Raw genomic sequence first — 10,754 nt, 5'->3', positions numbered from 1 at the left:
ACGGTGGCCCCGAGCCGGGGCAGCGGGCGGGAGCCGGGACCCAGAGCCGGAGAAGGGTCCCGGGCGGGGGGGCCCGTGTCGGGGCGGCGCGGCGCGGCGCSGCGCCCGAGCTGCCGCTTCGCCGGGGAAAGCGTGCTGCGGCGTGGGGGTGCGAGAGCTGCGCGCGCGGCTCGACTCCCTTCCCGACCGGCCTTCTCGGAGGCTGAGCGCTCGCTCTGAGGCGAGGAGGAGATGCCGCCGCTTTACGTGCGGTTCAGGGGCGCACTGCTTCCGCCTTGGCCTTGGCACGTGTTTTTGCGCAGCTTTCCTGCCGCTGCCGGGCTGCGTTTGGTTTCATGGCAGGGTGCTGCGCAGCGTGTTACCGCAAGGCCTCAGAAGTTCACGTGGATCAAAAAGGAAGTGGATGGATCCATATAAGAAAAATTTATCGTGGGCTGATAAATGCAGAGAAGGGCTAGGGCTTTGGTTTGGTAGAAATTGGGGAACAGACAGGGGAAACCATCACTGCGTCCTGCTTCATTCTTATTCTGTTCCCTGGGCGTCTGTCACTGACTGCTGTTGTAGATGGCCAGTTATCTGACTATGTGTGGCTGTTTATATATTCTTTAAGCAAAAGTTTAAAAAAGCCAGGGGACTGTTAATGTATTGTATTTTTGGGCCCCGTTTCTTTCCTGAGTCACCCAAATCATTCTAGGTTTGTAACTCTTGGAATTTTGAGCAGGGTTGCATAGCCCAGGCTAAAATGAGATCCTTTTGCATTTGTTAGCTCACTAGTTTGTGGTTTGTTTGTTGGCTACTGTATATTCTCTACAATATGCTGGTAAACATTTGAACTGATGCTATATGTGTAGCTCCAGCCAAGACCGGGGTGGCTTACAAAACTGTTCTGACTGACCTTTTTATATATATGCTTATATTGATTTTTTTTTTTTTTAACTAAAACAGTTGCAAATATTTTTAAACTAAAAATACAGTTTGAATRCGTCTGTCTCTAGCGGTAGGTATGTTATTCTACAGACACTCAACAAAGTAATTTTTTTTTGAATGTAAAATTGTTAAACTTACTAATGGAATTTTAAATGTAATTAATGAATTAAAAAAATAATAATGTGCCTGACAGCTCCTGAATTTCTTGCACTCTCAAATTTGATGAACTTTAAGCAATTGTCTGATTTCTTTATGTGTAATAAACTTAATACTGATGATAGCTTCATCTATTTTCTTTCAGTGGCTCTCTGACAGGAAGAAAAGAGCTTTACAGAAGAAAGATGGTGGTGCGTTGTCCCATTATGTAGTCCTTAATAATATGCAGTTGCATGTATGCAACATGGAAGTCCAGAAATAGACAAGAAAATTACAGACTGATAAAATATAGTTAGTTATATCTAGCTTATACTTTGATAGCTACAAAATTAAAGCTACGAAGAATTAAGCTTAGAATACCGTATTTTAACTTCCTATATAGCTTAATGTAAATAGAATAGTACCAACACCATTTTAAGTTCCAGGCATTAAGTATTAGGATTGTAGATTGAACAAAATCATGATGGGTACATTCCATGTATATTTTATGATAAAGCCCAACTACAGAGTCCTTTATGTGTATTCTGCTGTGTTTAGAGCAGTGCAGGAACATCATCGTTTTAGTCTAAGCTTGTCCTGCAGAAAAAGGATGGCCATTTAAGTATCATGAGAAGTGCCGTATAAAAATACTCGCCCAACTAAAACACTTATAAAGAGGTAGCAAGATGATGGGACATATTATACAACCTCTCAATTGTATAAAATGTATGATACATATTTGTTAATGCAATATATAATAATGTGTTACATATTTGCTACCTCAGAATAGACATTTATTCTGTGTGGAGGTAGCCTACTTCTCAGGGTTAACAGACTGTATTAATCTGCATATAGCATATCTTAATTACACTTAAAAGATCAAGACTAATTTTCTGTATTCAATTCATTCAACATACTTCATAAGAAACCCTTACACTTTTTGACTGATACAATACTACTATATTTTAAAACAATTTTGTTTTTTTATAGATATTCGTAGAAGAATTGAACTTATTCAGGACTTTGAGATGCCCACAATTAGCACAAAGATTAAGGTGTCAAGAGATGGACAGTATATTATGGCAGTTGGTGAGTTAACTAAAAGTCTCTCTATAGCAAAGACTGAAAGTACTAGGAAATCTTGATCACAGAAGACCTTACTATTTAGGGTAGATTTGATAGAGTTTGTTTTTTAAATGGAGCATTGCTTAGAGTTTGAGTTTACTGTTATGATGTGATAGAACCAATGTTTTGCTATTATGACACTGTGCTGAAACATTTGTTTTTAGAATACAGGTATTCTTCTTTTTTAGGAACTTAATTTTTAACTGTATCCTAACTATTTTTATTAAATATATATATGTGTGTGTGTGTGTGTATATAACTTCTGAACATTGTTATTTGAGTATTGCTTTAAAGGTCAGCTGATAATTCTACATTTCATAACTATTGAAGCAGGCTACAAACCTGAATATTTTAAGTAGGACTTGTTAGCATAAGAAGACTTGGTCTTTCAAACTTACTGGAAGATATTATTAAATTTTAAATCATGTATCCAGTAATCAGAAGAATCTATGTATAGGTAGAGGACTTTCAGGCATCAAAGCCAAAAGAGTCTTTAAGGTCAGTTACAGAGAGGCCTGTTTTCCCAGTCACAGGCATTTTGGTAGTTCTGTTGTTTTCTAAGGTCAGAATTCTTATAGTTGAAATACAGTAAAGTCTATATATGTAAGATTTCATAGTCAAAAAACATGCTTTGGTGTTATCGTTTTGTTTAGTTTTTTATTAAGGATCAATTTTTTCTTTCAGGAACTTATAAACCAAGGATCCGCTGTTTTGATACCTATCAGTTATCCCAGAAATTTGAAAGGTGCTTAGATTCTGAAGGTTAGTACAAGATATGACTGCTTACTACCTTTCACATATAATTCAGGTTCAACTAAAGTACACGTTTCCTTCCCTATGTTGAGGACATCAGAATGTATTGCGGGGTGAGGAACAACACAGGAATCTAGAGGAAGATGACATCTGACATCTTTATCCTTTTTTTTTTTTTTTTTTTTTTTAAGTTCTTTCTTCTCTTGAAGCCAAATGAAGAATAGCATTCACTTTGAGCCAGTAAGCATGGCGCTTGGAGAGTGAATGTGACCAAAAGCCCCAACTCTGAGGAATGCTGTGTGTGTGTGATGGCTAGGTAGCAGCAAGTTCTCCCTTCTTTTCTCTTCCTTCTGTGAAGTCCTAAGGTAGAGGAATGCAGTGTGGTGGCTGCACCATCATTACTTCAATGAATTCTCATTGTTTTCCTACTGGAGCCCAAGCTCGCTAGGTGAGTTACAGAAGCAAGAGAATTTCCTGAGTATTTTTGTGGAAGGAAGGGTACCTTAGGGCTAGGTGGTAGCATGGACAAGGTCCTAATTACATCTTGTTTGCTAGTATTTTGGATGGAGAAAAACTATAGTGAGGACAACAAGGAGCCATCTGGACAATGAGTGAAGGAGAATCTGCTGGAAGTTAGACTGGGGGAGGAGATCAGAGCTGCTGTGGCTCCAAGTTTTAGGAAGCAGGGATTTGAGGAAGATTGTTTTTTTTGTGTTTTTTTTAGTTAAAATAGGAAGACTAAAAGCTGAACAGTGGGATGCAGATGTGAACAAAACARTGAGGGATGAGTAGAGAGTGGCAGAAGTCTTAAGTCATTACAGAAAAATGAAACTGCTCTAGTGCAATGTGTGCGAAACTGTGGAGTAAAAATGAAAATTGAGAACCACTGAATTAGGTCAGGAAAAGGGGAGCAAAGCATAGCAGTGTTTTCTTACACTATGCCTAAGTACTACAAGGAATCATAGGTAGTGAAGGGACAATGCTGCAAGTAAGAAAGAGGAGAGGAGATGTAGGGGTAACAGTTGAGAGTGGGTGGGGAGAAGAGGTGGCAGGAGTGAGACCTGATTTTAAAAGAGTAAAAGTCATTGTAATAGTGAATGCTTGCTGATATATTTGAGCTTAAAGTTAAATTTTTTAGAACTGCCATCTCACTAGACTGAAGTTATGTTTACTTTGAAATTAGCATAGAGTCACTTCCAGTAACTTTGAATAAGCTAGCTTATTTAAATGCAGCCAGCCTAGCTGAAGCAGCTACTGCCTAATGTTCTTGACCCAGCTCATTTAAAGCTAGCTGAAGTTCAATACATTTCAGTCAGTGTAGATAATAACTTTCAAATTTGTGATTAATGGATCCTTAAAACTTTTTCTGTGGAAGTGCTGACACCTTAGAAAATTAATGTATGCAGATTTCTGTGTAGCATATCTGAACTTTTTTTTTTTAAATCATCTTTTGTGCATCGTCAAAGATTCATGGACCCCGCACACGCTGAAAACCATTGGATTAGACCTTCCTTGAGCCAATAAATACGTGGTTGAACATTGTGTTGAGGAAAGTGTCAAGTGTACAAGAATGATAAAAAGATTACAAGATGCTTCATATGTTTCTAAAGTTTTAGAAAAGTACTTGCTGTTCTGCAAATTAGGTTATATAATTAAAGATTTTATCACAATGCCTACATGATGCATTGACACCTGTGGGGAATACTTACATGACTAAAGGTTAACATAAATGTAAATGTTTTCAGGATTTATGCCAATGTTTGCAAATAAGTTTGCTTACTGAGTTGACTTAAAACTTTCTTGCTCTCTCCTCTAGTGGTTACATTTGAGATTTTATCAGATGATTACTCAAAGGTATGTTTAATGTTTTCAGTGTATAAAAAAAGTGTTTAATGTGTATATTAAAATGCATTTTCATATATAGTTAAGGCAGTCAATCACAACTTTTGGAACAAAAAAATAAAAAAAAGATAAACATTTTTATACCTTCAAAATGTTGTTTGTTTTCTTTGCCTCTTTGTGCTATAATTTGCCTTAACACCTTTAAAGTTTTTTGCCTGTAGTAGAGAAAAAATTCAAATAATGATCTATTCTATGAATAAAAATAATGTAAAAAGCAGAATTAATCATTCTTTTTATGGTAATATATAATCACAATCACTTGGGATAGTAGCCCAGATGCACCATTTTTGAAAGGTGGGATAGCTACAAATAAGTAAATAGCCTGATTTGGCAGTGTTGTTGTAGTCACAATGATCTAAGCATATGAATGAGGCAAAAATAGTGGAGAAAAGTAGTATCTTTTGTGAACTGCTGTAACTAGAGAAAACAGTGGAGTTCTTAGGCCCATGAGCCTTTCTTCAAGTCTGATGCAGATACCTCTTCTGATTCTGCTGAGGACCTGAAGAAGAATTTGTGTGCTTGAAAGCTCATCTGTTTTCTCCAGCTACAACAGTTGGTGTAAAAAAAAGATATTACATCTTTCTATAAACTTCCCTTTGCTGATTCATCAGGGTATTATGTGCCAATTAAATATGAAATTTAGTTATGTAAGTAATTTTGCTGATTTCATTTGGACAAGCTGTTATTTCATAGTTGAGTGTTTACTGAAATATTTTTCTGAGATGAGACCTTAGTATTTCTGCTGTGGGTTTTTTTTAACAAATATTTCCATTTTTGTCAGAGACATTATCATCTAGCTTTCTAGGTCTAGTCTTTTCAAAATTTCCCCCTGTGAGTTTTCTAAGCATGTGTGTGAATTCAAGTAGGAGGCAGCACTGATGATATAGTACAGTTTTCTCCAACCTGTCTGTTCGTCTGTGGGAGAATGTTTCCTGTTGTAAAGACCAAACAGCTATGTGGGTGAGAAACATATGTTCACAGATCTGTTTCTGACTGGTTACTAGCAAGTTTGTGCTTGTCTTGAACTAAAATTGGTACTGTATTCCAGGCTGGAGCCCTAGTTTGGCAATTTAATACAATCTTATCTTCAATTTTATTTTCCAAAAGTGTGCCAAATCATTAGGAAGAAAACTGTTTTCAGGTAGTTGTTTTATTTATGTCTTAAACATGATTAAAAAGGAACATCGATGTTTGAAAAAATTACACTTGAAACACTTAAAATCATAGAAATAGTGATTGGAAAGGGAGGTCATTTAATGCTTGAAGCAGGACTGTGGCCAATACTTTCAAAAACTCGAAGTATGGAGATTCCACAAACTCTCTGGATAAATTGTTGAAATTCTATGCTACCTCTTCATAAAGAATTTTTTTATTAATGTTCAAACTGACCCTCCAAACCTTAATTTTTCACTGTTGCTTTAGTGTTTTGTGGCTGAGAAGATTTTGAGTCTGTCATTTTTGTAACTATACTTTAGTTGTAGGCTGCTATTAGATTGTCCCATGGGATCCTCTTTGCTTGACTAAACAAACCAGGATCCCTCAACCTTTCCTTGTAGGTCAAGTGCTCTATCCCTTGTCTGTTTTGGTAGCCCTCTTCATCCTGTCAGCATCCCTCTTGAAGTGGGAGGCCCCAAACTAGACACACTGCCTCATGAGCACTGAGTATAGCATGGAAAATAGCTTCCACCTGGTCTGCTGCCATGCTGCTCCTAATGTAGCCTTTTGAGGCTGATTTGCCTTTTCACATGGGGAGCACGTTGTTGGCTCATATTCAAATTGGCATCCACGATCCCAGTTACACTTCTGTGCTTTCTAGTTTTAGACTGAGAAAAGAGTGAAATCTTTTCTTCCTCAGCCTTCCGCAAAAAGGCACGGGTGTCCACCTAGTGATTTTTGCCACGTAACAGGGGCTCTGCTTTTGCTACACGAAGGTTATGGTTTCCGCTAGTGACTGGAATTAATGTAATAAGAAGGAAGGACAAACATGATTTCCACTGAATTGTATCTGATGATAAAACATAAATGTCTTTAATTCCAATACTGTAGAGAGCGAGAGAAGAATGAATATGCACATTTCTCATTGAAAATGAGAAATGCATCATTCTCACTGAATCTTTTCTCTTCCTGGTAACAGTTTTTTGATGGCTTACTATTAGTTTGCTAACAGAATGTGATATTATTTAATTTAAATATGATTTAATGTTATGTTGTTCTCGTGAGTTTACTTACCTTCTGTACTGCACAAAGCTACAGAAATTTCTTATTTTGTGGTAGTTACAATTGAGAAAAGATTTGATCTGAGCATTGGTTTTAAGAAATAAGTAAAGAGCTTTGCTTGCTTTAGACCTACAGTTAAAAATATGAAGGTATTAGGCACACAGTTGATTGGGTTGTATATGAAAAACAGAATCACAGAACAGTTATGGCTGGAAGCAACAACTGGAGATCAGGAGGCCTAACTCCTCTGCTCAAGCAGGGCTGGTTAGAGCAGGTTGCCCAGGACTGTGTCTAGTTAGGTTTTAAGTATCTCCGAGGATAGAGACTCTGCAACCTCTCCAGGCAAGCTGTCCCAGCCTTCAACCATCCTCACAGTGATGAAGTGTTTGTGTTTAGGAATGTTGTTGTTTAACATCACCTGTGCAGCTGCATTGGTACTCTTGTATGAAACAGTGGTTACACTTCTGAAAGACAATATTCCACTTTGTTTTGGATCTTAGAAGGACCTACCTAAGAATAAAAGTTGAAACATTGGGGTTTCTGATAATAGAAAAGGCATAACTAAGAGGAGACTTGGTGATAATTTTTTATGAAGTAATAATCCAGTTAGTACTTCGTTCATGTCCCATAAGGGAAGAATATATAGGTGTATGAATAAAGATGACAGATTTAAAACCACAATGGTACTTGGTCTTTCCCGAGATTCTAATCATTATTAGCATTGCTAACAATATAGTCCAGCAGTGGGGAATTTTTAAAAATTCTTAACTGTGTACCAGATGTATGAAGACATATGCACTATATCTATTCTGAACTAAACTAGCGCCTATTCTGTCCTAAGCTAAATAGAGATGAGGCTCAGAGTCAAGAGTTTTCTGTGGCTGTCCATATTATTTGCATGCTTCCTGGTGTGATTTTGGGTCAGGCCAACTGTTACTCAACCGTGCTTGGGCATGATTTGAAGTATAGCTTGAGTCTGTTGGACATTGTGGATGTACCAACCCTATTTGGAGTGGGAAGAATTCATTCATGTGGATATCAGTTGTGGCATGTTAACTTGCCATCAGGCCTATAGGGCAGGTTCTAGCCTATTTTATCTATTTTATTCTATTTGTGCCTCACTGTGGATTCTTCCAGGACTGAGATATTTGAGTGAATTTCAGAAAAGAAACAATAACATCCTTATTCAGTCAGCAAACAAACAAAATTTGTTCAAAGGTCATTGGTGTCACTTATGAAACACTGCCTTGCATCAGGATATAGTAAGTAAGCTTAGTACTTATATGTTGTCTGCGTGGTATTGTACCTGAAAGAAATTATTAACTCTAGTGTCTGAAAGAAAAGCAGAAAATGTTAATTTTGGTGCTGCATAATACAGGCAGCTATATTGCTTCTGGTTGCAGACTTAGTTTCAGGGTATCACTTATACTTCTGTAAACATTAATATTTATTAATAAAGCACTTTGCTGTGGCTACTGAGAATGACAAAGCACTTCTCGATTTTGTCATTTTAATAGAAATGATTTACATGGGTTGCAATAACCCTGTGTGAGTTTGAAAAATCACTGGAGTTTGTGTTGTAACAGAAGTTGAGGAGACACTGCTGTCTCCTTCTTTATATTCTATTCTCTCTGCTTTATTTTCAGATTGTCTTCTTGCAGTGTGACAGATTTGTGGAGTTTCATTCACAGCACGGCCACTACTACAGAACAAGAATACCAAAATTTGGTAGAGATTTTTCTTATCACTATCCATCATGTGACCTGTATTTTGTAGCAGCAAGGTATTGATCAAATGGATTATTTTGTTTCACTTGTTAGAAATGTTTTCCAAGAATAAAATGAACATAAAAATTCTGGAGAAGTTAAAAATACTTTTTTAATTGGAAAAAATGGTAAAAATTCCAAAYTCATAATGGAGACTATTTGTGAAGAGTAGGAAATGTGGAAAGTCTAGATTAATTCAGTTTATTGCATCATTTAAGACTTTGATTCTTAAACCAGGTACATCATGTATTTGGAAACTTGTTATCAAAATTGCAGTTTGTTGTACTGTATTTTAAAAAATGATGAACATCTAAATAAGGAAAATGAGATAACCTTTTCTATCCTGGTTGGTGTTTCATTACTGTTCAAATTTAGTCTGTTGAGTAAAATCCCATAAAATTATTAACTGAGTTTGTGAGAAGACAAATTAAAAATAAAATAGGGTCTTTAATGTTTCAAACAAGTTGTGATTCAAGATGTAAGGTAAATCATAGCAAATTAAAAAATCTTAAGAAAGGAATTAATGCATCTTTTCCCTGAAAAAAGTAATTAATATGACATTGCAGTGTAATAAATGTCTTTGAACATACACTTTTTTTTTCTGTATTTTTAAAGTTGAAAGTTGGATGTATCTTATGTTTTAGAATGTAAAATCTGAAAATTATATATTTGGTAAATTTAAGCTTTTGACAAGAGTTTTCATGACTTCCCCTAACTTATAACAATATTTTTCAGTATTTGGAAGAGAAAGGAGTAATTTTAGATTTTTTTCTTTGTAGTTCTGAAGTATACAGGCTAAATCTGGAACAAGGAAGGTTTCTGAACTCCTTGCAGACTGATGCTTCGTAAGTATCTGTAATGCATGATGGCTGTCTTTTTTCCACCAGGTGGAGCCAAACTACTGGTATGCCCACTAGCAGCATTGTATCTGAATACTGCTTGAGTACATTGTAAGGTACAGTTCAAAAAGGAACATATGCTGAGTCTAAGCCTCATTCTATTTTATGTTCTGTCATTCTTTTTTTTTTATATATATATATTTTAATAGAGTTTGATTTAGTGGATATTTTAAAATTGCTTAATACAGACTTATAACCGGTATTATATAACTTGATCTTAAGAGCATTCCATTAAACCTTTGCCGTTAATCCTCAATTTAACCATCATATGTAGATCTACCACAGGGCATGAACTTTCCCAGACACATCTTTGTCCTTCTGCTCTTGAAATAGTCAAAAGAGATTTTTATATTGCCAACATGCATCTGATTTTTTTGAAATCTCTACCAGAGCTGCTGAGCTTCTTTTGTCTGGCGAGAAGACAGACTTGACTGGATAAAGTGGCCAGTAGGTGGGCAATAGCAGGTAGTCAGCAGGTAAGATAGCTTAGTAGCAATGTTTAGGCAGGCACAACTAGAGAAGCTGAGTGGCAGCAAAACAAAGGGGATAAGCCTGAAGCAGGATAGTTGTGGGTCTTGTGTGAAATCTGAATCAGGGAGATGAGACTTGAAGGTAGGAGAAGGCTGTAAGGTAGGGGAGTTGGATGTGTTATAGAATTAGAGATGGAGGGCTTTGAATGGAAGAAGTTGGAAGGCTTTGGGATGGGTGGGTATCTGGGGTGTAAGGAGTGGCTAAGGCTTTACAAAAATAAATATTTGTGCTCTGGAAGAGCTGTTAGAGATACATGGAGCTCCTGGGGTGCACTGTTGAGAACAGAGTACTTTAGAGAGGGAAAGGAAGACAGGCTGTTGCTCAGAATATGCTGGGGATTTCTGTAAGCTTCAGAGGATGTGTAATCTGGAAGACCTTTTGACAAAATTGAGGTGTTTATGAATGTAGTGGAAGAGACAGATGTGGCACACCTCGATGGTAAAGTGGTGGATATGGGCAGAGAATCATTCATGTTGGAAGGAAGCCCAGGAGGTCTCTA

The 10,754-nt window shown here is 36.9% G+C and overlaps 1 protein-coding gene across 1 annotated transcript in view; it reads left to right on the top strand.

Moving 5' to 3' along the window:
• Window positions 1–10,754, top strand: part of NOL10 (nucleolar protein 10) — a 59,015-nt gene that overhangs the window by 241 nt on the left and 48,020 nt on the right. Inside the window, exons 2-7 of the mRNA XM_026087606.1 lie at window positions 1,229–1,274; window positions 2,053–2,151; window positions 2,872–2,949; window positions 4,757–4,794; window positions 8,706–8,842; window positions 9,605–9,670. Of these exons, the coding sequence (XP_025943391.1) occupies window positions 1,229–1,274; window positions 2,053–2,151; window positions 2,872–2,949; window positions 4,757–4,794; window positions 8,706–8,842; window positions 9,605–9,670 (464 nt within the window). The remainder of the gene's footprint in view (window positions 1–1,228; window positions 1,275–2,052; window positions 2,152–2,871; window positions 2,950–4,756; window positions 4,795–8,705; window positions 8,843–9,604; window positions 9,671–10,754) is intronic.

This window comes from Apteryx rowi, unplaced genomic scaffold (genome assembly GCF_003343035.1).
Source record: "Apteryx rowi isolate R43461 unplaced genomic scaffold, aptRow1 scaffold_723, whole genome shotgun sequence".
NCBI lineage: Eukaryota > Metazoa > Chordata > Aves > Apterygiformes > Apterygidae > Apteryx > Apteryx rowi.
The sequence above is the reverse complement of the archived record's forward strand: the minus strand, read 5'-3'. Positions and strand labels throughout refer to the sequence as shown.